The following is a 27,909-nucleotide window of genomic DNA, read 5'->3' as shown; positions in this document are numbered from 1 at the left end:
ACTTTTCACAGGGAACAAGTGTGGACATGGGGATGGGTGCCTACCACAACCTCTCCATGTGCATTTCTTGCAGCTGCACACATTACAGGAACGCCAATAACCTTTCTGCACTGACATACCAATATGACATCAACTGTAGAAGAGATTACTACTTTTGTTAGGAGCTACTTATAGGGTAGACCTATGCATATTATACTCATATCTTCTTGAGCATTCAATACAAACACACTTTGACTACTGACTTGTGATGGGAGACAGCAATTTTCCAACTTCAGCTTCTGGTTATCCTCAGTTTTGGTGGAAATAACAAATAATCAGTCTTACTGTTATGAAAAAGGTTGGTTCAAAATCCTCTTGATGGACTACTCAAGCACACTAAATGCATCCAAAAGCACTTTAAGACTTGTAGCACGAGTGTGTGTGAGAGCATGTTATGTTGAAACACAGCTCTGCTTAAACTGATTTTGTGTGTAATTTTCACGTTGAGACTGTTATGTTGAGATAAATCTCTTGACAGGTCTTAATGCTGGTAAAAACTTGGAGAAGAGAGTCCAGACTCTGATTGTAGTGTGTAAAATGTTATAATGAAAATAAATTAAAAACGTTTTCTTTAATAAAAAAGGAACGCTGCATGACCTGTCATTCAATGACTACATGTACCAAGGTGCAGCGCGGCTGTCATTTGCAGTCCAGTAGTGCTGTAACGCTGCTGCTGCTGTAGTGGCGAAGAGCACACAGACGGGCTGGCTTGCACAGTAAGTTGCAGCTACTTGACAGCTATCGTGTCAAAGAGTGAACATTATGTATTTAAGAATGACAGAATCTGGTGTAAAATTAGTCCCTTTTACCATGTGTGTGTTTTGACTATTTTGCTGGACTTGCTAACATACATTAGCTTGCGTTAGCTGTCATCATCCGGTAAGTTAGCTAACCAAACCGACGAATCGTCAGCAAATGCTCAATGTTTAGCAGTCCCGAACTGGGAAATAACGTCAGCTAACTAGTTTATATAGCTACTCACGGTAAGTCCCTAAGCGATTTTATTCTCATAAATCAATGACTGATACCACTTTTTTCTCAGTAACATTATAGCTTTTACTACTGTTAGCTGCGTTTACACATAAAGCGACGTCAGCAGTAACACTGTAACGTCACTGTGGTCATTGAACGCCTCACGGTGCCTTCATTCTGCTCTCTGTCACACGCAGCTTTCAGTCCTTCAAACATGGACCAAGACAACAATTCAGAGGTTTGTACATGTATATATTATATATATATATTATTTTGACAGATGTCCTGCTCACACTGGGGTAAGAGGACACACTGGGCAGTTTGTGTGCTCTGTCATAGGCTACTTTCGGGGACAAATTTCAGACCTAGGACCAGTTAATTGGAGACGGCTTGTGCAATTGGGGACCATAGCTGTGCCCCTAATTGGGAAAAGGTAGATTTTTGGCTGAGTGATTAAGGTTAAGTTAAGGTAAGGGTTAGGCAAGTAGTGGTGAGTGTTAGGGTAAGTCTCCAGAAAATGAATGTAATCTATGTAATGTCCCCAGAAGTGACTGTGTGTGTGTGTGTGTGTGTGTGTGTGTGTGTTGTTTCCCATGACTTATGTATTGTTTGCAAAAATGTACAATTGTAATGTCATCTTGTTTCATTAGTTTTCCAGCATTGTAAATGTAATTTGAAATCACCCAATCTCTCTGGATAGACTCAGTGAGCAAAAAATTCTTAAGTTTGTGCTGATGCAAACGTGCCCAGTTTCTTAAAAATTTACTGTTTTAATAATCTCACAGGATGAGTCAGTTCACCCATCAGAGGATCCTTCAGAAGAGGAACTGCCGTGTCTACCGCCAGGGCTCTGTAAGTGCTTGTTGTTTGTCTTTTTTACTAAGTGCAATGTGTACATGCTGTATTTCACAAGAAAGATCACATAATGCCTGTTTTTTTCCTTTGAAAAAAAAAGACTTTGTTATGTCATTGTCTCTACTATGCAACATTACCACTCAATGCTACTAAATTATTTTTCAACCTAACAGATTACTGCAGCAGCTGTTTTTATTGTAATTTCTCAGTTAAATAGTCAATCTGCATGGTACAATAATGAAAGTCTTACTAATTCTATTCCCTGCACAACAAATCTTTTGTTAACTGCTTTAATTATCACATTGTGCTACTGTCTGCAGCAATCATAGATCAACTCCAGAGAAACACATCATACTCTACCAAGAATGCAGTTTTTCCTGATACAAAATGCATTTGCCAATAGTTTTGTTACTGTAGTCACTAATAACTGGACAAAGACATCTCTTGTACACTTTGTTTCTTGTAGAGTGCTTTTCATCCTTAGACTTGTTTGAATATTACTAAGCAGCTGTAGTTTAAATCTTCTACATCATTAGCAGTGACCCTGACTGTGTGAAGCTCACAATCACTCAGTACTGTTGGTGTTAAAAGCACTGGGATTTAAATTGTTCTAACTATTGCTGATGTGTCTTAGAAAATTTAAAATAATAGACAATTACTGGAAAAAGGGAAATATCTTCCCTTGAACATTTTGTAGAAGGTTAGACCTTAAACCCTATTTTTCTGTCCCTTTAATACTGTCGCTGTTGTTTTTCTCTAGCGGATCGTGAAGCAACGGAGCTGCTTTGGCAGTTGCGATCCCAGCGTCGCCAGTCGTCTCCTGACCTCCCAGAGACAGTGACCCGTCTTACTGCCCCTGATGGCAGCCTCCTATACCTGGTGGGCACTGCCCACTTCAGTGACAGCAGCAAAAAGGATGTGGCCACGGTGAGCCAATGAGAATTCACAACAAGATTAGTATAGCGCAGAATACCACTTGCACTGTCTTCAAATGTGATATGCTGTGATTTTTCAGTAAAATAATGGAGGAATTGTGTGAATGTTCGGAATCACTGTAGAGTAGCACAGTGATGATGAGGTGGCCTGCGTGTATTTGCTCTAATTATGCTGGCATTCCTCTTTTACCAAGCATAAACTTGTCTTCTTTATTCTTCATTGATTTCTTTTGTCTTTACTTGCTCCCTCACTGCGCATATGCCATTTGTTGCGCTCTCACCCTGCTATTTTCTCGCATTCTGTTTCTGTCTCTTGTCTTACATACCCACTTCTCTTTCTCTCCCTCACACAGACGATCCGTGCTGTGCAGCCAGATGTGGTTGTGGTGGAGCTGTGCCAATACAGGGTGTCTATGTTGAAGATGGATGAGAATACACTGCTGAGGGAAGCCAAAGACATCAACCTGGACAAGGTTCAGCAGGCCATCAAACAGGTCAGGCTTTCAGAAAAATGGGAATTAATAATGGTCATAGTATGAAAAAGAGCAAGAGGGAATAATGGAGAGAGAGAGTGAAACAAAGACAGTGAGGGTATTGAATATTTTAAATAAAGCAGTAATGATGTTCTGGTATTTGAAACGGCTCTTGCTGGATTGCTGCATGCACTCATTGTTGATGACGAAATAAATCAAAATGATGCACAGGCAGGATTAGTTGTGAGTAAAGAGCTTTTAGTCTTGAATTTTGTCTTCTTTGTTTTCCAAAACTATGTCAATGTTAAAGAAGTGGTACAACTGCTTACAGCTTAAATACAAACACTTATGAAAGCATATCTGAATGCTCATTTCTGCCCTCTGTGTTTGTCAGAATGGGTTGATGTCTGGCCTGATGCAGATCCTCCTGCTCAAAGTTTCAGCTCACATCACAGAGCAACTGGGCATGGCTCCCGGAGGAGAGTTTAGGGAGGCCTTTAAAGAGGTAAAACATGCACAAATTTTTAAAAAAGTTTTTAAAGTTGTGTTTATTTTATCAGCTTCCTAATTGGATTTCTTCTTTCTGCTGCCTACAGGCTGGACGGGTGCCATTCTGTAAATTTCACCTTGGGGACAGGCCCATCCCTGTGACGTTCAAGAGAGCCATTGCTGCTCTGAGTCTGTGGCAGAAGGCTCGTCTCGCCTGGGGTCTTTGCTTTTTGTCAGACCCAATCAGGTAGAAACTCAAATGAATCACTTTTTGTCATAACACACAGTGTTATTAGTAGATGTGGGTATCGTTAGGATTTTATCAATACTACTACTGCAGGTACCGCTAGTAGAGGGAGGGGTGTCATCCTCCTGCTCAACTCTCATGCCTAACCTAACCAACCTAACCAACCTAACCATCAAAGACAACAAGTCCTAGCCAGTCAAAGGAAGAGTTGGGCAGACCATGCCTTTGTCATCCCAGGAAAAATAAGACGGACTATGCAGCTTCATAATATTAGAAAAAAATTCTAAAATGTAATACAAATTTATTTTTGGGGGAAAATGTTTGTCATTTGGAGAGTTAAAAGAATTTCCTTCAGTGTTTTTGGCAGGACTGGTTCCTGTGCCAACTACTGAATGCTGTTTACTGGTCTCTCTTCAGAGGATTCATTTTGTGGAAATGAGGCACATGAGTGTGGTTTTAAAATGAGTTTAATGGAAATGCTAGATAACAAACAATTGTGAAATTTGGGGAAACTGTGGTAGCAATATCAAACATTTTGCATTGAGCAATACAAAATGCATGACAGTGTAAGTGTAAGCACAGTGACTATCCATTTATCTGTGTGTTCTGTTGAGAACTAAGCAATGTGCGCCCACACATATTTCCCCGAGTACATGCAACTCTGCCAATTTGTTTAACTGCTGGTGTCTGTCAGATCTGACTGGCAGCTTTCTGTATTAAGTGATATTATGCTCATCCTCCCTAAAATGGCTGTTGAATATTTTTAAGTATGAAACATCTTGCTTAAGGGGACTTACATGGAGTAAATGCATGAAAATAAGGTTTTAAAGCAAATTTTCTATAATGACAAACTCAATATGAGCTCAGCAATCACTCACAATTACTGTATCCAGATTCAGAGACTTTGTAACCTGAAACCATAACGGCTGACAGTTCAGTTTAAAAAGTCCTCCAAATGTAGTCTTCTGCTCAAATTTAGAAGTACACAACTATTGCTTTCAACTTGAAACCTTGAGAAATATTATGTGACCATGTAGTTTTTCTTAGATATTACTGTTTGAGCTTTCATCAGTCACAGTTGATCTATCATGTATCGCCTTAACTACAGTAGACAGATAAGTAAACCACAGTGTGTTATGCAAGACAGCCAAAAATTCAACATGTCATAACTCGTTCTTGGGAGGAATGAGTTCCACGATACTCTGGTATCTGAGAGACTCTCATTTGTCAGCTACGTCTGAGGCTGACAAACGTCAGTCTGTTTGGTCATTAGTGTAAAGTGCGTGTGGGCTTCAATTACTGAATCAGAAATCTGTGAATTGTTTATGTGTGGGATCTCCCACTAATCCAGACTGGATTGTAGTGGATTCACAGCTTTAAAGTCATTATTGATATTGTTTAAAAACCCTATCAAACGCATGCAGATATATTGTGCTATTTCTACTATTATGGAATAGTAAAAACTATGAAATTTTCCTTCAAAAATAATAAATATTTAAAGTTAAGGGTTGTATGAGACTTCAATAGGTTTTAAATACTGCAGGTTAAAAATGTTTCCAAAATGCAACGTAATGCTGAAAAATCATGCAGATTTGATCAGGTTTGGCACATTTCTATTGGTTCCTCTTTCTTCACCGTACACTCACCAGAATAGTGTGTGAGAATGGAAAGAAGAACAAGAAAAACAAAAAACTGTCTTCTTCTTCTCTGCTTGACCTCCATTTCACAGTGTTGTCCTGTGTGTCATGTTTCAGTAAAGAGGACGTAGAGAAGTGCAAACAGAAGGACCTGCTTGAGCAGACTATGTCAGAGATGATCGGCGAGTTTCCTGCTCTCCACCAGACCATCGTGGCTGAGAGAGACATCTACCTCACACACACGCTCCGCCAGGCTACCCGCTGTGTGGAGGCCCCCTCCGATGCCCAGAGTGGGTATCACACTGTTAGACTAAAGATATTTTTATACACGTTTTTTTTACTATACTTGATGTTTTCATTCACACATTTATTATAAAATGTTTTCTTTTCATTCTTTACACGTTATAGATTTCTCGTTTGAATTTAATATCAAACTTTGCTTCTTTTTTTTTTTTACCTGTTTACAAAAACTTTTTTTTCATTCTGTTGCTTGTATTCACTGTGAAGCCAAAGACAGTCATGCTTCAATGTAGTTTGTCAGCAGTTCATTTGTTCTAGATTCTGTCTGTTATGTCCAACTGAGGAAAAATGTAGTTGTTCAATGCTTGTTTTTCTATCCCTAGTATATTGGATAATTCATTTTGAAAAAGTAAAGTGGTAATTTTTTATGTAGGAATAACGTGGTTTTATATGGACTGATAGAAATATAAAGAATGTATAGCTGTAGAAGTGTAGATTGTTTATGTGACAGAACATTTTCTCTTTCTTTTGTAGTGCCTGCTGTGGTGGTGGGAGTTGTGGGAATGGGTCATGTCCCTGGTATAGAAAGAAACTGGGAGAAACAACTCAACATTAATGAAATCATGAGGTATATTTGTCTTTGTATTCAGTAATAGAACAGAGTAGAAGACTTCCTGTAATTGTGTTTACAGCTGCTCTATCTGTCTGTCTTTCTCTTCCTCAGTGTTGCACCTCCATCACGCTTCGGCTGGGTGGTACGCGCGGTCATAAAAGGCGTCATGATGGGAATGCTGGGATACGCATGTTACCGTACTGGAGGGACTTTAGGACGAGCTCTGCTGTCTTTACGTTCTGTCCAATCATTACTGGAGAATCTGCGGCCACCACCTGCTTGACCCCACTGGTCTCCTCAAAGCCATCAGTAACACAACCTTTGATTTACGAAAACAATGCATCATTCACCAATGGCCTTAAAACAGGAGGTGAGGCTGGAGGAGAGGGTTCTTCAGCCCCTAACTATGAACTTACAAAGACCTCTAGGGGTCAAGAGCCTCCCGCCTCGTATTGATGTCCCTGTAGACACAGCAGGGCCGTACTGCCAAAGAAACCGTGACAGTACTCTTCGTTCGCTTTCATATTTTGTGCAGATCCTGCATTTTGTAAGGTTTACAAAGGCCAATAATTCCTTCTGAATCGATTTCCAATCTCCATGTCATTCCTTTTAATGACTTACAAAGTTTTTATTTGACAGTATCATCTTCAGTCACCTGCCCTGGTTCGACTGAGCCATTTTCTGAGAGACACACTTTTGTAAAGCTGTCTCCTCCTTGTTCCTTCCTCCATTCTGGTGCCAATTAGCATGTTTTGGTAATTGGCCCATTTCAAGTCCAGCACTTTATAAGAGACTGGTTGAGTCTTGTACTGTACATGCAGCCTATGGGAGGGAAATGAAAGTAAAATATCAAGTTAGTCATAACTAAAATAAACAAATTATATATGAGTACATATTATAGTTGGTGCATGTATTAACACCATGAGGGTGTGAGGTAAATGTCAAACAATTGTTTAAATTGGAAGGTTGATCATCATTTTCTTAATTATTGAAAAAGTCACATACAGGATTAGGATAACACAAAACTGACGTATTTCCCATGTGCACGGTCCTGCCTACATCAACAGACAAGTGCCTCATAATGCAGCTGTAAGGGCTAACGGTGAACTATATGGAATGGCAAATGTTATATGCATTTTACACAAACGACAACAGTCAATGCAACTTTCTGAGATTCTGTCCTTTTTTTCAATTTAAATTCCTGTAGGAATATTTTGGAAATATTGTTGCCCTAAATACAGATATTCAGCTTGTGTTGTTTTGGTTTTAACTAAACTGGCCCTTATATTTACTAAAACACCCCTCCTGTGTTCAACAGAGACCAGACACAGAACAGGCTTAAATGTGCCTCAGGCAATATATTGATATTCTATTGATATTGTGATATGAGACTAGATATCATCTTAGACTTTGGATAATTATATTGTGATATAGCATAAGTGTTGTCTTTTCCTGGTTTAAAAGGCTGCATTACAGTAAAAATGATGATGCAACTTTCTGAAATTACCAAATTTCAGAAAGTCCTAGCTACTCTATTATTTGCCTTTACCCACTTAGTCAGTATACCCACATTACTGATGATTATATCAAAAATGTCATTACATAAATGTTTAGTTAAGTCATCCCTACAATATTGTCACAATATGCATATTGAGGTATTTGGTGAAAATATCATGATATTTGATTTTTTCCATATCACCCAGCACTAGTGATTTGTGTATTTGATTGTACCTCCAATATGAGGCACCTTCATGTTTTGAGTTTCAACACAACTGGCTCAATCTGACTAAAGGTTCATACTTGACATAGAAAATTATGCATCTTGTTCAGAAAGCCATCTCAGAAAACCTTCATTAGAGCATCTGACATTCAGTGCACCAGCTGTTTGTACTATTATGATATATGCATTATCACTTCCTAGTCTGACTGTAAAATGGAGACAGGAAGATGATAGAAAATGAAATGGGTTTGTTTCTCTCAAATTTCAGGATTTAACTTGACCGGTACGAAGGAAAATGACAGTTGAGATAAAGCCTTACACTGCTATCACTGCTGCCTTTGACCCTCCGATTGCCTCTTCTGCTGAGGCTCATTACCACCAACACTGATGTGTATCCATAATACAGAGCCTCTTGTTGCACTTGTAAAATGTGGCTATAGATGATATACCTGGATCTTTGTTTTGTGGGAGTCCCATTATATTCTACAGTCTGAACAAGATTTACATGATTGCAAGGCTATAAACCCACATCAATTTCCAGATATTCCCAATCTTGGATTTAAGTAATTGTATATACAGTGCTCACATTATTTCGACATTTACAATATGTATAAAAAGAGTTCAGTTTCAATTTTTAATTTGTTAAATGGTCCAATTAATTAATATTGGACCCTGAGTAATTGAAGTTGTGTGATTTAATCTTAAAGACATAATTAGGCCACTCACAAGGTGTTCACACATTAAAGTAACTCAGATAATCCGTCTTCCAATCGATACATTTATCCTTTACTTTATGATGGTCCCTCATCAGTAATCCAGTCAAACATATGTCTGTCTCCCTCTCCTGTAATTCCCTAAGGTTACATCTACTGTGTGTTTGCCAAGAGAAAAGTGTATGAATGCCTATGATTTGTTGTCAGTTTTGTTTCCCCACATCCTTATGTGGTATTGTCATTGTTAAGAAACCAACCATTGAATCCTAAATTCTGTAAGGAATTATAAAACATTTTAAGTAAAGATGAATTATATTTGCCTCAAAATCGTTTCTTTTTTTTCACCCGGTTGCACAATATTGCTGAAACGATATGAATGCACATTTTGGGCAAGAATTCTGTCATTTCATCTTATTAAAATAATATATGTAGCCGTGTATGTTAGCGCTATTTAAACAATGAGTACAATATACTTATGTGAACCGTTTTATTAGCTTGTTTTTACGTTTATTTGGATTTTTGGTTATGTGTCGTTCCGTCCTAACTCCGTGCTTCCAGTCGGACAAATAATAATGTAGCACCAGTTGTCTCGCAAACATCCGCTGTAGCTTGCAGGATTATGAAAGCATGACTAGCAAGTACTTTATAAGTGCGCAAGCGACTATATAAGCGGTCAGATGGGCGCAGTTGGATGGCTTATCTAGGACCGCAGTTGGGACGGTGTCGTTTTTTCCTCCCCGGTGTATCCGCCTTCAGACTCTTCGGTACCGGTGAAGTCGGGATGGATGAAATGGGTCTGGCCATGAGTCGTTCGCCTCTAGAGCGGCTCGACTTCGACAACGTAGCCCTGAAGAAACTTCCTCTGGACACCTCCGAGGAGCCGGGGGTGCGACAGGTGAAAGGAGCGTGTTTCTCCCGGGTCAAACCGCAGCCGCTTACGAAGCCCCGGTTCGTGGCCGTGTCGCATGAAGCTCTGGCGCTGCTGGGGCTTGATGGAAAGGACGTCGAGGAAGATCCTCTCGGGCCAGAGTATCTCAGCGGCTCAACAGTGATGCCTGGATCCGAGCCCGCCGCACACTGCTACTGCGGCCATCAATTCGGCCAGTTCGCCGGACAGCTGGGCGACGGGGCCGCCTGCTACCTGGGCGAGGTGAAGGTGCCTCCCGGCCAGGAGCGAGAGCTGCTTCGGGAAAACCCGAGTGGCCGGTGGGAGATGCAGGTGAAGGGAGCAGGACTGACTCCTTATTCCAGGTACGAACTGTTTTTAATTGTTACACGCAGAGCAAACCTTACACCAGGATGTTTTTTGCCATGCTTATATTGGATTTATGAGATCTAGGTCAGGTGTCACCGCATGTCGCTCCGCAAAAAACTGATGAAATCTTGATGAGGTGAAGTGAAACAAGGGAAAAGCCATTATCCTCAAATCTTTCATCACAAAACAAGAATGAGCAAATCAGAGGCTGCTGCAACAGTTGAAGCATTTGTAAGATTTGATAATCTGAGATGTGAATCGCCCAAAATCAATCAGTCAATACACTTTAGATGTAGCATTTTTCCTCTAACTTTAGTGCAGTTTAAAGTAGTTTTAAAAGTGCTTTACAGATGACTGATAACCAGTAATAAGAAAAAAAAATAAACGAAATCAAATATTTCCATTTTTTATTAACTTTCTTAAATCCTGTTTTTTATTGTGCATTCCAGGTAATATCAATCAAACTGCAGTTGGGTTGTTTTGATAAGTAAAAATAACTCTACAGGTAAATTAACTTTATTAATATTTGTTTTTTCAAATTCAAAGGAATTTAAATTAACATAATATGCAATATAATGGATATAAGTTTCTTCTAAGTGTGATATTTAACATAAAAAGTAGGTCAATTGCAGAAAATTGCAACAAAAACAGCACATTGTCTACAATCAGTTGTTTGGGAATGGCACTAAAATGGACAGTATAAGGAAAGGATAAAACAGCAGAAATTGAATACTTTGTGCCTCTGATGTCATGTGTATGCTGTCTCTCTCTCTCTCTCCTCCATAGACAAGCTGACGGCCGTAAAGTCCTTCGCTCCAGTATAAGAGAGTTCCTGTGCAGCGAGGCGATGTACTTCTTGGGTGTTCCCACCACCAGAGCGGGCTCTGTCGTGACCTCTGACAGCAAAGTGATACGAGATGTGTACTACAGCGGAAACCCTCGCCATGAGAGATGTTCCGTGGTCCTCCGCATCGCTCCCACTTTCCTCAGGTGAGTGGACATTGCACCTCTGTCATCTATCACAGATGTGCAAGCTTCTGGGTGTGTATACACAGGAGTTGTTTGTTTGGTTGTGCACTACCCGAGCAGGTTTGGATCCTTTGAGATATTTAAACGCGCAGATGAACACACAGGCCGCCAGGGTCCCAGCTACGGACGTGATGAGATCCGAGGACAGATGTTGGATTATGTCATTGAGATGTTCTACCCCGAGATCCAGCCGAATTTCCCTGACCGGGTGGAGAGGAACGTGGCGTTCTTCAGAGAGGTCAGAGCACCCGACTGGCACTTTCTCTCCCAGCCGTCCACATCCAAGTTTCAGTCAATGATTTATAAGTTTTACAGCATTCACTCAGATCAGCATCTAATCGATTCAAGGCCTGACAGTATAGTCTGAAGCCAGGAACATTTGGATCCTCTTATCCTGTTAAGCTGCTGTAGACATTGTGACTGCATTTACTGGGTCACTGTGCCCTCTGCTCAATACAAGATTAAGCTATTAACAAAGAATTAAACTCTGGATGGAGACTTTTGACAGTTGCTTATTTAATTAGTAAGCAATCATATCATCTATGCTGCCCAGGGTTTGTTCTTCATGACGCAAAAGAATAATTTTCTCCCGGTCATTTACCAAACGCCTCTTCCTGTCTGTAGGTGATGCTTCGTACAGCTCGACTCGTAGCTCAGTGGCAGTGTGTAGGATTTTGCCATGGAGTCCTGAACACTGACAACATGAGCATCCTGGGACTCACACTGGACTACGGTCCATATGGCTTCATGGACAGGTCTGATATTTACAGAGTGTTGATGGTTTAGTATTCTAATAGTCATTCTGATTGTTTGCTTTGGCTGTTCAGGGTTCAAGTTTTTAAAAAAGCCTTTGCATTTGCTGCAGAAAAACATACTAATCAACATCATACAGTAGTATATAAAGGATAATTAACTGGTAAATGTAATCGTAACGCACAAGTTCAGGACATGAAGTTTCCTTGTCTCTCTCAGGTTTGATCCAGATTTCATTTGCAATGCCTCAGACAACTCTGGACGCTACACCTACCAGGCCCAGCCGGCTATCTGCAGGTGGAACCTGGTGAAGCTGGCAGAGGCTCTCAACCCAGAGCTGCCACCCGACCGGGCCGAGGCCGTCATGGAAGAGTACCTGGATTTGTATAATGGCTTCTACCTAGAGAACATGAGGAAGAAGCTGGGGTTATTGAAGAAGCAGGAACCTGAGGACGAGATCCTGATCACTGAGCTGCTGCAGATCATGCACAACACAGGTGGGACAAAAGGAAACAGAGTCTGATGAGAGAATTTGGTCTGTGAGAAGCACTATGAAACGCTGCAAAAAGCCCCGCTGCTCTTAAAAACCACATATGGGTGTCAATTTCAGTTTCCTTCTTCATTGCTTCCTTGTCTGGCTCCCGCATAGGTGCTGACTTCACCAACACCTTCCGCAGCTTGAGTCAGATCTCCTGTCCCACAGAGGGAGAGAGCGAAGGAGAGGAGGAGCGTGTCAAACAGGCTTCAAACCTCCTGCTGGAGCAGTGTGCGTGTTTAGAGGAGCTCAAGGCTGCCAACAAACCCACTATGGATCCACGGTGAGCTAATTAAGGTTGCTACATACTGTGCTCTTTCAGGTTTTGACTAATTTCATACTAACATTGTCTGTTTGGGTTTAAAAAATACCTGGAAAAAAAACTTTAAAAAACTTAGAAAAATGCATCCCAGAGCATCAGTTCATATATTATCAGTGTATAAAGTTGTTATGGTGGAAGTTATATCAAATAGTTCCCTGGTAACACATCCTGTAGGCAATAAGCATTATTAGCGTTCATTTAGCATCATATTTTCTGCTCACTTCATCCAATATTTATTCTTGTTTTAGCTTAGTTTTGTCTCCACATACCCTTATGGGAAACCATCTGGCTCTTTAGCTGCTACACACTCGAGTATATTCACAAGCTCATCACTATCTTTGTCTGTGTGTTATTTGGTGCTGTGCAGTTAGTGGACAGCAGGGTTCACCAGTGCTTTATCACAGAAAACAGTTGTCTTTGTGCTACTGAAAAGCAGGAATGGGGATTGGAGTGGAACTGAACCAAAACCATAAAGTTTTGGACATCAAACCAATACAATGAGCTGAAAGACACCAAAAAGCTCCTTTAGAGCTGAAGGATACTGCAAAATTGGATTCGAATACATAATTAGCAACCTTTTTCAGATTACTATTAGTCAATTGATCTATTGTTACAAACATTTTAATTAATGCAACTCTAAAGTTTTTTCTCCACTGAAACCTCTAGTATTCACTGCTGTTTGCTCACTCTGATATATTTCTGTTACTGAAACCTAGTAAAGTAGAGCTACTATTTGGAAGTTGCTACCTGTACTCTGTCAAATAGAAAGTAACTCTTGTTGGGGAATGGCTTGTGCAATCTTGTATCTGCAACAGCCCATTTGTAACACCATGGAAACAGCCAAGATCTGCAGTTAGCAGTCAAACAATGTTAGAGAAAATACAACCTTTCCTCTTCTAATACAGTCCAGCTTTGTGTACAACACTGTGTGGATTAAGTTGGGTTATGTTTTGGAAGCCATAGAGGGGAAACTGATCACAAAACCAGATGTAAACAAGAGGTTAAGAGTAACTGGGATAACACATTTAATCAGCTGGTCTTGCCAAATCTTTATCTTGTGCATGTAAACATAACCAGCATAACAAAATGGGCCATAAAGATAATGTCTGTCTTTTCTTTATCTCATTACCTCATATTCCCCATGAAGTATCTAACAACAGTTAAAACCTGGACTGAATTCACTGGCAGAGCTGCTCCTCTTTACATTTATAACTGGTGTGCTTTCTGCCCGCTGTTGACAGTGAGCTGGCGATGCTGCTGTCTATGGCTCAGAGCAACCCAGCGCTGTTCCAGATGATCTCAGACAGGTTGACAATAGCGAGACAGCTAGAAAGGCTCAGCAAACTGAAAGACCTGATGGAGATCAACGAGGAGGAGCTCAAAACCAAACACGCAGAGGAGTGGACCCACTGGATCACACGCTATAGGTGAGATATCTGCAGGAAATAATGAGGGGAGGAAAAAAAGGACAGTCAGCCTGAAAACTGCATGGACCGGATGAGAGATATCTGGGTGGATGGTGATGAGTGAAGTGTGACTGATAAAGGGGGCGGATAGAGGGAAAGAGAAGGAAATGGGGTGTTGAGTCTGGCATTGTTCTATTACTGTAACTCTGACTGAGCACTTTGTGTTATCACCGCTGCAGGAAGCGTCTGGCTCGAGAGCTGGAGGGACAGAGTGATGTGCAGGCTGTGCAGGAGGAGCGGGTGAAGGTGATGGACAGCACCAACCCACGTGTGGTCCTCAGGAACTACATTGCCCAGAATGCAATTGAGGCCGCTGAGAGTGGGGACTTCTCTGAGGTCAGAATCTGATGTGTTGACGGTTGAAAAGCCTGTACGCCTTTTTAGTGCATCTGAGCTAGAAAAATAATTAATACTTACCCAAAAAAATGGTGTTCCAATAGCACACATTTCTGCGTACAGTACCAAAGTGAAGATTACACTCAATTCCCTTTTTGCTCTCTTCAGCGTTAGTGTTTCACTTTCGGGGTGTTTACCTACTCTCACTTCCTCCCTGTGCCACAGGTTCAGCAGGTCCTCAAGGTTCTGGAGAAGCCTTTCTCCTCCCAGCCAGGTCTGGAGTTTCCTGCGTGGATGGGCCGAGGTCGAGCTACCGAACAGGGAGAGAGGGACGAAGGGGACGAGCACCAGCAAGAGGCGGAGGCATCAACATCCACTGCCAGAAACCCTGTTCCCTATGACAGCAAGCCTCCAGCTTGGTCTCATGAAATCTGTGTCACATGATCTTCGTAATAACTTCCCTTAGCATTAGCTTGCCTGCCTAAAGTGAAAAGAGAGTTGTTGTTTTTTTTTAAACTTTTTATGAGACTCCTCTCCTCTCCATTCACTGTCCAACTCTCTATTGCTTTGGCAGGCAGTGTTAGGGAAGTTAGCATGAGGCACGATACCCCACAGGCATCCTAGATGATACAAGGCAGTCAGGGAATGAGTTGAATTTGGTGCATACATTATTACAAATATGACATTGCTATTGTTGGTCAAAAGCTTTTTACCATGTGTGACTTGACCACGAAACATTCTCCTTATTATAATGTTCTTCCATGTCTTGAGGTTTATGCTTAAAACAAGATATTTAAAGAGGATTTAACATCAGAAGTGACCATTTCAAGGATTTAATGCTTTGTGGATGCCCTTCAATTCAAGTGGCATTAATTGAAATAATTGAAAACAATATATTTTTCATTTCTTGTGACTATGCCGCTTTACAAAGAAGCCCCTCTACCTATTCCCTGTCTGCTTTGTGTTAACTAGCGGGTAATGACGACTCAGACAACAAGTCCTACAGTGGCCTGTCTGACTCTGACAAACTGTAGGGTGTCACTTCAGTTTATACCAAATATTATGATGTTTGAAACAGTACATGATGTTTCATGAGTGACAGGGAGTGATTGCACTTAATCATAAAGCCGCACTAGATAAAAACGCACAATATACTCTCCTGTAACAGAAAACATTTACCATAGTCATAGCATCACTTTATAAGCACTGAGTCCAAAACATCAAATGATACAGTTTGTGTTATCACAATGTTCACAAAGGATCAAAACTACCACTAAGTCAGAGCCAAGCAAATAATAAAAATGGGAACTGTGTTTTAAATCGGACTTTTGTTCAGGTTGTGATAACACATGAAAACTTCTCAGGGGAAGTTTATTACGGACTGTTCCACAACCATCACAATTATTTGTAGAAAGGGAAAAACATTTGTCCTCATTCACAAATTAGTTTTAACTGTATCGCCTCTGCTTCCTGATTTGATCAACGAATCGGTTTGGCAAATGAATTCATTCCTTTTGTCAAAATAAATCCACAATTAGAGCAGAATTTGATTAAAAAAAAATGATATTATGTCTAAGAGTTTTTTTTATTTTTCCTGAATACATTTGAAATATTTCCTGATATATGTTCCTCAGTTGTAACATATTCCAATAAACTGAGCAGTCAATAGAGGCTGTGTGCTTTATATTTTGTGTGTAATGTATAACAACCATAGCTGCATTTTAGGAACTGAACTCCACATGCCTGTGTTGTGTTATATGTTTCCAGGCAGCCAGTAGACTGCTCTACATTAATATTAACCATTCATATTTTCCTCTTCATAGAAATGTAATACAGATATAGATCACAATCTGATGTTTCTTTATATAACCATCATTCTAGTAGTTTCGTAACCACAGTGGTTAGAAATCTCTCTCTCTCTCTCTCTCTCTCTCTCTCTCTCTGTGTGTGTGTGTGTGTGTGTGTGTGTGTGTGTGTGTGTACACTTCAGGGTGTCAGTAATGTTCATGCCCCAGCAAGCCCCAAACATTTACTCACCCACCTGCATGCACAAAGCATAGAGGTATATACCACAACTACAGCTGCAGGACAGTCTATCATCGACTTTAAAGTTGTAATCCAAATTTGTGTGCACCTACCAACGCGTGTACTTTTAGCCTAGTCTCACTCACATTCCAGTCTTCTCACCTTTAATTGTAGGCCTAGTGCAGGACTCGGGAGTGGCTTGGTGACCTCAGGGTGCGCCCTGAGCGGCTGAAACGCAGAGCTGCGCAATGATCGAGGGTGAGCTTTTAGGTACGATCTGGAACAATGGGTGTGTAGCGACCGAGGAGAAACGAACAGTTAAAGAAAAGCAAATCCTAGACTTCTTGTTTGATTTTCTTTTTTAAGAATAACAATGTCTAGGCGCGTCAGACCCGGCTATTATCGCCAAGAAGTCAACAAAACCTCATGGGAAGTACCGGAGCGATACCGAGATCTGAAGCAGGTGGGAACCGGAGCGTACGGGACGGTCTGGTAAGTGAAACCTGCGAAACTGGATGAAGCAATACAGATCAGACTGCTGGTGTAAGTGGAGCATGTTAACAAAGAAAACGACGGAGCAGATGGTGATATACAGGCGGCCGCACTGTGCCATCGCCAAACAAAAGACAAAGTATCTGCGCTCCGCTGAACACATGCTGCTTCATTTCCTTATATGATGGAGACACTTGCACCGATGCCTTCGCTGTGGGTTCACCACAAACGCCCTGACGTCTTTAGTCAACTAAAAGATGATTAAGTTATGAAGCCAGCATGAGCAGGGTGGGTGATTGAGGTGCGCTCATCCAAGTTTGCTGATTCACAACAATGAAAAGCAGCTTTTCAGGCACCTTTGTGCGTCTCACAGCAAGCGGCCCCCATTGTTGTAAATGATTAACTGTGTGGGCGGGTGGAACTGCTCTGACTGGCTGAATGCAATTTAATAACACATGAACAACTCTGAAAATTGTTGTTTGATTATAAACGCTGGATATGGAGCCCCCTTGCTATAACTGGAAAGCTTTAATGGGCTAGCAGATGAGGGAGGGAGTGTGTGTTTGTGTGTGTCTGTAAATACAGGTTTTGGCATATAGGGGACATTCCTGATCAGAAGAAAGCAAATGATCAATCTTAACTGACATGCTCTAACATTGAGTAATTATCATTTCCTCATACTGGTGATAGTACAGATCAGCTGGTCTTTTTTGGAAGATATGTTGTCTCACACCCTTTGTTATTTTCATACTTTCAGCTCAGCAGTGGACTCCAGAACAGGAACCAAAGTAGCCATCAAGAAGCTGTACCGGCCTTTCCAGTCCGAGCTCTTTGCCAAGCGTTCCTACAGGGAGCTGAGGCTACTTAAACACATAAAACATGAAAATGTGAGACACAACATTATCATACTTAAAGACTCCAAGCTCTTAAGACTGCAGTATTTCTTTTTTTATTCCTGTGCTCTTTTATAATGCTGATTGAATTAAGACTTGACAGTTGTATTCAAATAGTGTGATATTGTCATTTCCGTCTGGTGCAGGTGATCGGCCTATTAGATGTGTTTACAGCTGACCTCTCTCTGGACAGATTCCATGATTTGTAAGTGCAATTAAATGCTCCTTCTGCCGCACTCTTCTGCATTTATTTAATTAACAAGTTTGGCCAAAATAATTTCCAAGTGGAAACTTGCTGAAGAGAATGTAGCTCTCATAATGTTTCCCTCATAATGTTTCCTTTTTCCTCAAGTTATCTGGTGATGCCGTTCATGGGGACAGATCTGGGGAAGCTGATGAAGCTACAGAGGCTGTCAGAAGAAAAAATTCAGTATTTGGTTTATCAGATGCTCAAAGGGCTTAAGGTGGAGAACATTTTGACTTTATAATGTGTGTATTTTATTACCTGGGTTTAATTCTGTTTGTTAAATTCCTGGTATATTCTTTTATTACAGTATATCCATTCTGCTGGTATAATTCATAGGGTAAGTTGGCTTTTATATTGTTTGTATGTCCACTATGTATGTGTGACACAGCTGACAGTAGAAGAGGGATTATGTGTGTGCACATCAAGGCAAATTATTTAAAAAATGTTTCATTGTAGGGTCCAAAGGAGCAAGGTCAAAACACTGTTATGCTCCCAATAAATAGTTTTCTTCTGTTTTTTGAGCCAACAACTGTTATGACTATAACTTTTCTCTTGATTGTCACTGTTTGTTATTGTTTTCATATCAAATTTTGCAGGACCTCAAACCAGGAAATCTTGCCATCAACCAAGACTGTGAGCTCAAGGTACAGCTGTACACGCCCTGATAATGTGAACAAACACAACATTTGAAAATATTTAATTTGTGGTGCTCCAGTGTAATATTTTAGAGAATTTAATGTTTTTGTCAAGGATCATGTGCAAAAATATTCATCTCAAGCTAAAACAGCATGTGCTCTTTACCACAATACCAAACCTGCGACTATAAAATCAATACTAAACAGTTTATAACAGCATATATTCATTGCCACTGCTCCACACTTTAAGGAATGTTTACAAGGCTTGATTGTTAATTGTTTTTCTGACAGTAGTTCCTTATTGCATGTCAATGTATCTCACTCTACTGTATTTCCTTTCATGTTCTGTTAGATCTTGGACTTCGGTTTGGCCCGGCAGGCAGACAGTGAGATGACCGGGTATGTGGTGACTCGCTGGTACAGAGCCCCAGAGGTCATCCTGAGCTGGATGCACTACACTCAAACTGGTAATGTGGAGCTAATTAAAAGAACAAATCCAATCTTGTACTGTCATCTTTCATCAATGTGTTCTCCATTAATGCCAATTAGCACTGAATCGCTGTTATTTTAAAATGTGGAATGTATCAGTACTCGTAATCAGTAGTGTACTCGCTTGCTCTCAACCCTGGCCTTCTACTTCAGCTCATGATTTACTACATTTCCCAGAGTGGCCTTTACAACCTGCAGTGAACAGGTTGAAACTTGTGGCTTTCAGCAGTGATGCCTGTGGGTGAAGAATATTATCAGCACGAAACAAGTCTTGTGGCTGCATTATATTCAGTCAGTAGTGAGAGTATTTATTCTTTTCCCATTGACATATTTTTCTGTATGATTGTGAATATGGTCCAGGAATCAGTTAAAACACAGCTGTAGATTCTGTGTTAAAGACCTTTTAAGGGAAAGCAATATATTAATAATACGGTTAAGATGGGCTTGTGTCACTGTGGTAGGACATACGGTATAGTAGAGAGGTGTCACAAACACATTTGTTCAATGGCGTTGGGGGTAACAATAAGTATTGACCACTAGGTGGAGCTCTTTAACACTGTACCTGTAATTGCAAGCACTTTATTTGGGAATGCATGCACCTTATGCTGCCGAACACTGGTCTACAGTGTCCTGTAGCTGTAAAACCTTTGGGATCTTATGAAATGAATGGGGTTTAATAACTATGTTTTCTGTTCCTCATCATCAGTGGATATTTGGTCTGTGGGCTGCATTATGGCAGAGATGCTGCAAGGAAAACCTCTCTTCAAAGGCAGCGACCGTATCCTTTTACCACTCTTACCCTTTTGACCTTTTTGAAATTATCCCTTGACATCGCAATTGATCCTTGACCCCTGTTCCTCAGACCTTGATCAGCTGACCGAGATCATGAAGATTACAGGAACACCAACTCAGGAATTTGTATCAAAACTAGAATCTGAGGATGTGAGTTCAGATTTTGTGACACATACAAGAAGTTAAATATGCTCTCCCTGACTTTGTAATGATGCTCAATTGTGTCGCTATATATTCCAAATTTTAAAAATAGGATGCACAAATGGGCAGATCTCTAAGTCCAAATCCACACGCCTCACATGTAACTATGAGCATATTGATTTGTTTAAGATGAAATGTATTAATGTCTTCTTTTAGGCCAAAGGCTACATAAAAAGTCTTCCAAAAGTGGAAAAGAAAGACCTACAGAATATTTTTTCCACAACTAACCAACAAGGTAGGACATGCTCAGTCTTTTAATTCCATTTATTTTCCATCTGACAGTCAAACCCTGATTCAATTTAATGGTTTCTCCTCTTCATTCAGCTGTGTCTGTCCTGGAGCGCATGTTATTGCTGGATCCAGATAACAGGGTTACCGCTTCAGAAGCTCTCTCGCTGCCTTACTTCACAGAGTTCAGAGAACCTGATGAGGAAACAGAAGCACAGCTGTACGACCACTCGCTAGACAACACAGACCTCCCCCTGGACCAGTGGAAACGTAAGGACGAAGGGAAGGAGCTGATAGACTAATCATGGTGCAAGGAAGCAGAAAAAAAGATAAGATCAATAAAGGGTGAACAATGTAATGTCAGGAGGATGAAGGACAGAGGGGAAAGGAGGAAGACAGTATGGACTCTAATGTTTTATTAATCAGTTGTCTCTCTCCTCTATGCTTCTTTTTGTAGGTCACACCTTCACAGAGATCTTAACCTTCAGGCCTGTATTGCCAGAATCCAAGGAAACCTCTCTGTAAGACACAAAGAGTTGGCTGTGCAAACTGGGACCAGAACAAACTAACATTTTATCTTTCTGCCTGTGGGACCTGTTCACAATTCTTTTAGAAGTGCGAGCTGACATCTTTTTGACTTCCCACTTGACTCTTTCAATGTCATGTCGGTCCAGTAGTTTGCTTCCACAGTCTAGTTAGTATTAGACATTTTCATCTTTTCTCTCTGTGCGGCGGATGGTATACTGTTAGGTAATAATATTCTTTGATAAGTAACTAAGTATTAGTATAGTAAGTCATTACATTATTACTTAAGTTACTTATCCAAGTTCAATTTACAATGCAATTTTGTTAAGAGTGTTACATGCAGTATGAGTTCTTTACCAAAAACATCACTCCCAACCAGCCTGTATGAAGTACAAATCAAGAAATGACAGTGTGACTGTGCATATTTTACTTAAACAGAAAAAGAGAAAATAGAAGCTTTTAGTCACACTGATCCTGACATTCTCAACAAGTTCAAATCTAATTAATAGTTATATTGTTGAGTATTACTGTGATCGAGGATTACTACATTATTAATGTATCATTTTGTTAAGCAAATTCCTTGTTAGTGACTGCATGTCTTCGAGAGACATTTGACTGGAGTTATTGGGAAGTCCTTGTGCGTGTGTGTGTGTGTGTGTGTGTGTGTGTGTCCTACTTTCAGGGACAGTGGCTTGGGGTCTATGGTTAAGGTTAGGGTTAGGGTTTGGGCTTGACACGTAGTAGTTATGGTTAGGGTAAGCCTCCAGGAAATGAATGTAGTTTCCCTTAAAGTAACCTAAGCATGTGTGTGTTTGTGTGCGTGTGTGTGTTTCTACATGCATGCTGTGACCTCGTTCCTCCCAGTGGCCTTAATGATAACGACAAAGACCAATACTGCTGCAGGTTATGCACAAACATTCGTATTTTGATCTCACACCAAAAACAGATGTTAATAACATCTGATGTTGGGACGTTTTTTTTAAAACATCAAAATGCAAAAACACATTTTCTGTCTTAATTTTTTGAATTCATGTTTGTAAGACCACCACACATTTTTATTATTAAATATTCTCTTTGAAAATGATGACTGCGTATACTGTTTGTTTTCTCTTGAACTACATGAATTGTATCCCATCATACACAGTATATTGAAAGTTGTAGTATTATTGTATCAGTATATTATTCTTTAGTATTTTATTTGTCTATAGCAGTTTCATGATAATTATTCACAGTTCTACAATAATTCAGCTGTGAATCCAACAGTAATCAAAATCCTCCTCCTTGTTCAACAACATTGCATGGTCCATATTACTATCCAAATAGGTGTCAAGCATTTCACTTTTTATGTTTCACATGTAGATTTACCACTAGGTGGTGGCAGCACATAAAACAAGCCATTATGACCAGCCTGCATTATGTCAGTCTGTCAGTTCACTAGTTTGGTCTAGACTGAAATATCACCACATATATTGGATGGATTGTTATGACATTTGGTGCAGACATTTATTCTTTCTGTACAACATACTGTATCTTAACTTCAGTGACAACTTGACTTTTCATCAAGGAGCATTATCCGGTAAAAAAAATGTAATTGTCCAATAGTTTGGATTATGGCCAAATGCCAGAAAAGCTAATGACATTCACATCAGTCTAAGCTACACTATGTTTAGTGCTAATTCACCAATGTTAGCAAGCTGAGATAGTCACTATGAAAGCATGCTGATGTTTAGTATAATGTTAACATTGCCATTGTGAGCATGCTGGTGTTAGCATTTAACTCAGAAGCATGGTTCCTAAGCTTAGTGTTATTATTCCTTTCTGGAAGATTAAACCTGTCAAAGATGGGTTGTTATGGTAGTTGTTGCACTGATTTATCTGGATTGCCCTCAACATTGACCACTTTATTTTTGTATTGAATATGATTGATGACTTTAAATAACAAATGTTTAAACATTCTTGCAGAATGCCTGTTTACTTTTGGATTCTGCTCATTCCTCCGCACACATTCTCCAATGGTGGGTGTTGAATTTTACACGCTTGTCTTCAGTGACCTCCAGATCATTGACTCCCAAAGGGTGACTCCCCCAGAGGACAAGCTTCCTTCCTGTGCCTGAACTCCTCCAAACCAAACGTTGGGTGCTTGTTGTGTCCTCCTAATCGCACAGACCAAGGATAGTTCACTCAGAAGTCAGAGAGTTCTGTTCCCGCTGGAGACAGGAAAACAGAGGGGAAAGCACATTTTTTTACCCTACAACCCCTCCTCTCCAACACACAGCAGCACATGGATGGACTCCCCTCTCTTGGTCTTGTTTGTTGACCCCGGGGTTTATTTTCAGAGCGTGTTGGATTCGAGCAGCATATTTCCTGAGATACACATAGAGTTCACATATGTGCACCCGTATACACAAATATGCCTGGCATGCACCGTGGGATACATATATATATATATATACACTCAAACTGACACTGACTGGGAGTACGCATGGAATGGCAGCGATGCCCAAACACTGATTTGACCTGGGTCACTCTCTTTTCTTAAGCCAGTTATAAATGAGTTTATTTTATGTGTCTGGGGGAGTACCAACACTTTGAATTTCAGTACCTTTGCTGTGATTCTTCATCCTGCATGTGCGTCAGAGATTGAGCTTAATAACACTGATGAGCTTGGAAATGTTTCAGTATGTCTCATTTGTCTCAAAGTAGGAACTCTGATAGCTAATGACTGGATAAATTAGAGCCAATGCTGTCACTGTACCAGCAGAAAAAGCTCTTTATTTCCATCATCAGTTTTAATTGAAATGAACAACAGCAACAGTATCATCAGTGACAGTGTTTATTTTCCAAATAGTTTTTTGGGTTGTCATGTCCTTGCTGGAGATCTAATAAACAGCTTCAAGGGCTCTGCTGAGATAAAATTGATTGAACTTTTACCAGAAGGCGAAATGAAAATCTGTCAGCTCACTTAATGTCCTTGTCTGTGTCTATCTGTGGGCTTTACGCAGATTTATATTTCGACAGGGCAGGGTATTTTGTGTATGTGCTCTTCACCATGTGACTGGTTCCAGATGTCGGTTTGGATCTTCGTTGCTCCTGCTGCTCTGCGGCAAGTTTACAGAAGTCTGCATTTCCTCATACATGGCTACATATGTCACAGACAATGTTAAAAAGACAGATATTCTGCATAAGAGGGGAGACATTTTTTAGAACTTGCCCTGTACAGTTACACAGCAAGAATAAGCTGTTTAATTACATGATTAAAATGGTGATATAGTCTTATTTTTGAGCTTATGTTAAAAAATATTTTCCATATTAAAAAAGAGGAACTGATGTTTAATGCGTTCTCAAGCTTGGCATTTTTATATATTTTCTATTTGTTTGTTTTAGTGAATGAATACTTGTGTTTATAGGTTTACAGCTTCAGTATTATTAAGTTTGTGTATCTGGACCAGTATTTATTTGTGTGTATGCACGGCTCAGCGGGTGTGTGTGGTGGTCGAGTAGAACTCCCAATAAAGTGAGTCACGAGGCCTGGCACACTATAGCTGAAGGTTTTTATTCTACAATTCTGTCTAACTCGTTCACCGTTCTCTCCTCAAACCTCTTTTCTCTTTACACGTGCCTGCGCTTCTATCTCTGCCCTGATCTTTGTGAGATGTATACAGAGGCACACGTGTCTGTGTGGGATCCATCAGGAGGTGAGCTGGACCTGCCGGGCGAGCTATAGAGGAAATTCCACAAGCTCACATGGTGCTGGGGAGCCCACTGATAAACACTGAAGGGGAATCACTCCAAGTCTCTGAGCTCTGAGGGGACACGGTGTCTAAGAAAAGGAAGAAAATATGGGAGGTTTAGGAAGTAATAATAAGTCTAGAGGAAAAAGATGGTATTTGAACAAAGGGAAGAACTAGGAGATGTGAGATTAGAAGAGGAGGACAGGCATGGAAAGAGGGGTGGATGAAAGGAAAGGAAGGGTACGGAGACGGTAAGAGATGCAGACGGCCTGAGGGAGAGCCTATCTAAGCTAGAATGGAGCAGTTTTGTTTACATTGCTCATTCATTAGCCATCCACTCCTGTTTGAAGATGTCTGAGGAATATGCAATGCAAAGAGTGCATGCCACAGACTGTGATCCCTCTCCCAGGACAACTCTCTGTCCATCTGTGATGTGTTGACATATGGGGTTGTGGTGTGTCACATTTAGAAGAGGCACTACATTGTTGGAGAGCTCTCAAGTCCCTCTGACCCACAAGAGCGATGAGAGCCAGCTGCTGAACTGAGACAAATTACTGTAGTTTGTTTCTAAGTTGGATACTAAACGTGTTAATGTGTCAAATGCAGCTCTGATTATTAAGGGCTGTTGGGTCCAGTACAGCTAACCAGGAGTGTATGAAATTTTACTCATATTTAGTAAAAATCACTGTTTTGAAAGACTTGTTCATTTGTGTATTATAGTAGATCAGTCACTGGCTTGGGTGGCAAGGATCAGCCAAGCAGCAGCATTGCTATTGGTTGGGTGGCAGGGATTAACCAATCAGTGCATAACATCCTGACATCCTTGCATTCTTGCCAATGCACCACAGTGGTCACATACTCCAAACCAGCTACAGTTACAGTCCAGACTACCAAGCCTTCATTACAATCATCATCTCGTGGTAATGCAGTTAAAAGTATACTATTATTTCACAGGCCTTTTTTTATTGTTTTTAGGAACTGCTGGGATAAGCTTCATTATTTGAGATATTTTTTAAAAGAACGTTTTTAATGCAAGGACCTACAAAATTCACATGATCGTCAATGTTATCCGTATTTGCTAACTGCTTTGTGTCTGGGTTTGATTTTCTGTGCACATTGCTGCCTAATAAACTGCTGTTTGGCAGCAGTCAGATAACAAATGTCAGGGCTTAAGAACAACCCAGCCTGGAGACTTCTCAAAACAAAAATATTCATATGAATATATTCCATAAATATATAATTATGAAAGTTGATTTTCAGATTGTGCAGCCAAATTTAATAAGCTCTCAAAGCTAAAAAAAAAAAAAGCTTATTTCTATTCACTCTTAGATAACATGCAAGGGCTACTAAAAGCTTTTGCACTTTATGTGAACTGAGCAGTTTACTTGCTATCAAGATTTTTCTTTTGGCATAAACCTTTATGATAGGCATAGTCAATGGAAAGCATCACATAAATATGATACCAAAAGTCGGACATTAAAGGTTGAGAAGGCCCTTAAAGGACTGCTTCACTTAAAATCTTTAAAGTATCAAATTCTTACCCCCTGTAGACTTGAAAGGTGGCTATTAATGGTGTGTGGCTTCCTGACACTGAACAGCAACTTGAATTCATTCTATTAAAATGAATTCCAACAGTGACAAGATTGCAAAACACCCACTGGAATTTCTCAAACTGTGCATGTTGTATAATCCACTTGTGTGCTGTCCATCTGTATACTCAGCATGAATGATCTTGGGTGGAAAATGTTCACTTTCCCTGCAAGGGATTAATAAAGTTCATCTGATCTTATCTTATCTTATTGTATCTTAAGGAAAACCACAAGCCTGCGTAGCATCATTTATGTGTCCCTCTGATGCTTTGCAGGTGAGCTCTGTAATGTTTAAAGTAAGTGTTATGAAAGATGACTTACGTAACAGTCTGACCAGTTTGAACTTCAGATGATAAATTCTGACTGATTTTATGGTCAAGTGGCTCACAAGACCTGTTGACCTCGTCTGTGACTTCAGTGGGGGTCACAGCTTTCCGAATGTTATCCTTCACAACGGGTGATAAACCGGGTAAGACAAGGGGTCCAGCTGAATCATGGGTAGGACCTGACTCAAAGGTGAAAGGTCACCGTACATCACAGGGCCTGTGTTTCTCTTTTTGTATCAAGGGGGAGTCGCTTCTGTGGCTGGGTCAAGGTTAGAAGGAACAGTTAATGCCCTGAAATGCCATCCAGAGGGAGGCTGAAAATAAGATTGTGTGATAGAAGGCAAGATTAGAAAAACAAACAGGCATTCGCTTTGATGTTCCTACCTCATAAGCTTATGTAACAGAGTGTTACAATATAACACCTTGTGTTATCCAGATTGTAGCAGCTGGAGTAAATGCCAGATTGCATATATTGTGTTCCCCCCCACTAATGAAATAATTAATTGTTTTCCTCCAGTCTTTTGTTTGAATGAGGTGAAACATGAGACCTTGGTGAAAGCTGAAAAATAAACAGGTATTATCGCACAACGGTGTATGAAAACGTGCCCAGAAGTCGAAGCCTGTTAAATTGGTTATATAAGCCTTCAAAATCTTCTGAGTCTTCAAAGCTTGATGTGTTAAGGGCGAATGATTGCTTTCAGTTGTATAGCCTTACTGGGAGTACGAGACGAAACAGAAACCATCACATTTTTTCCTTACTAAAACCCATCCTTGCTGAATTAAGGAAACTCTTTCAGACTCACATGCATCAGTGGTATGGCAGAGAACAGAAAAGGTCTTTTTTTCCAGGGGGGGTTGATGATGGTGGTGGTGAGGAATGTCCGCATCTGTGTTTGGGATATTTTCTGTTTTATAGTTGTTTTCTCTGCGATGCCAGTGAGTGCTATGGTGAAAGCACAGGGACCGGGATACAGTCCAGCCTTCCTACCTCATGTCTGTCCACATGGGCGTAAGATGTAAGATATCAAACTAGACATAGTTTCTAAATCTAGTCACCACAAGTTAATAAAAAATGACAGTATGGTTACATTTTTCTTTGTGTTTTTG

General features: G+C 40.4%; 3 protein-coding genes across 5 annotated transcripts; all 3 read left to right on the top strand.

Annotated features, from left to right (window-relative positions):
• The first annotated feature begins 687 nt into the window (after positions 1-687).
• Positions 688-9,260, top strand: trabd (TraB domain containing). Of its 2 annotated transcripts, none has more exons than XM_062421256.1 (10): positions 688-755; positions 1,209-1,249; positions 1,797-1,863; positions 2,627-2,793; positions 3,155-3,295; positions 3,669-3,779; positions 3,871-4,010; positions 5,765-5,937; positions 6,422-6,515; positions 6,612-9,260. In XM_062421256.1, exons 2-10 carry the CDS (start codon positions 1,226-1,228, stop codon positions 6,781-6,783), a joined length of 1,089 nt encoding a protein of 362 aa, XP_062277240.1. In that variant the 5' UTR covers positions 688-755; positions 1,209-1,225; the 3' UTR covers positions 6,784-9,260. The 2 variants fall into 2 exon arrangements, with proteins under 2 accessions (XP_062277240.1, XP_062277241.1); XM_062421257.1 differs by lacking the exon at positions 688-755 and adding an exon at positions 762-1,022.
• Positions 9,261-9,536: 276 nt separating this feature from the next.
• selenoo1 (selenoprotein O1) lies at positions 9,537-16,307 on the top strand. Of its 2 annotated transcripts, none has more exons than XM_062421311.1 (9): positions 9,537-10,184; positions 10,975-11,178; positions 11,278-11,455; positions 11,842-11,972; positions 12,190-12,467; positions 12,620-12,788; positions 14,069-14,254; positions 14,473-14,629; positions 14,855-16,307. In XM_062421311.1, exons 1-9 carry the CDS (start codon positions 9,625-9,627, stop codon positions 15,080-15,082), a joined length of 2,091 nt encoding a protein of 696 aa, XP_062277295.1. In that variant the 5' UTR covers positions 9,537-9,624; the 3' UTR covers positions 15,083-16,307. The 2 variants fall into 2 exon arrangements, with proteins under 2 accessions (XP_062277295.1, XP_062277297.1); XM_062421313.1 differs by having other exon boundaries at positions 14,855-15,073.
• Positions 16,308-16,894: 587 nt separating this feature from the next.
• Positions 16,895-22,188, top strand: mapk12a (mitogen-activated protein kinase 12a). The gene is made up of 12 exons (XM_062420097.1): positions 16,895-17,146; positions 17,904-18,033; positions 18,186-18,244; positions 18,392-18,503; positions 18,594-18,623; positions 18,883-18,930; positions 19,274-19,388; positions 20,117-20,188; positions 20,273-20,352; positions 20,560-20,638; positions 20,728-20,901; positions 21,089-22,188. Exons 1-12 carry the CDS (start codon positions 17,028-17,030, stop codon positions 21,154-21,156), a joined length of 1,086 nt encoding a protein of 361 aa, XP_062276081.1. The 5' UTR covers positions 16,895-17,027; the 3' UTR covers positions 21,157-22,188.
• Positions 22,189-27,909: the final 5,721 nt, after the last annotated feature.

The sequence above is a fragment of the Scomber scombrus genome, chromosome 6 (assembly GCF_963691925.1).
Source record: "Scomber scombrus chromosome 6, fScoSco1.1, whole genome shotgun sequence".
NCBI classification, from domain to species: domain Eukaryota; kingdom Metazoa; phylum Chordata; class Actinopteri; order Scombriformes; family Scombridae; genus Scomber; species Scomber scombrus.
Note: the sequence above shows the minus strand (reverse complement) of the source record. Positions and strands in the feature narration are given on the sequence as shown.

What these genes read in the sequence shown, in the direction of transcription:
- trabd (XM_062421256.1), top strand. Translation starts at nt 1,226, where the DNA reads ATGGACCAAGACAACAATTCAGAG. An exon ending in GTGTCTACCGCCAGGGCTCT is followed by an intron (nt 1,864 to 2,626) that starts GTAAGTGCTTGT and finishes GTTTTTCTCTAG; the next exon opens with CGGATCGTGAAGCAACGGAG. An exon ending in TTTTTGTCAGACCCAATCAG is followed by an intron (nt 4,011 to 5,764) that starts GTAGAAACTCAA and finishes GTCATGTTTCAG; the next exon opens with TAAAGAGGACGTAGAGAAGT.
- selenoo1 (XM_062421313.1), top strand. Translation starts at nt 9,625, where the DNA reads ATGGCTTATCTAGGACCGCAGTTGGGACGGTGTCGTTTTTTCCTCCCC. An exon ending in CCATATGGCTTCATGGACAG is followed by an intron (nt 11,973 to 12,189) that starts GTCTGATATTTA and finishes TGTCTCTCTCAG; the next exon opens with GTTTGATCCAGATTTCATTT. An exon ending in AAACCCACTATGGATCCACG is followed by an intron (nt 12,789 to 14,068) that starts GTGAGCTAATTA and finishes CGCTGTTGACAG; the next exon opens with TGAGCTGGCGATGCTGCTGT.
- mapk12a (XM_062420097.1), top strand. Translation starts at nt 17,028, where the DNA reads ATGTCTAGGCGCGTCAGACCCGGCTATTATCGCCAAGAAGTCAACAAA. An exon ending in AACACATAAAACATGAAAAT is followed by an intron (nt 18,034 to 18,185) that starts GTGAGACACAAC and finishes CGTCTGGTGCAG; the next exon opens with GTGATCGGCCTATTAGATGT. An exon ending in CTGGACAGATTCCATGATTT is followed by an intron (nt 18,245 to 18,391) that starts GTAAGTGCAATT and finishes TTTTTCCTCAAG; the next exon opens with TTATCTGGTGATGCCGTTCA.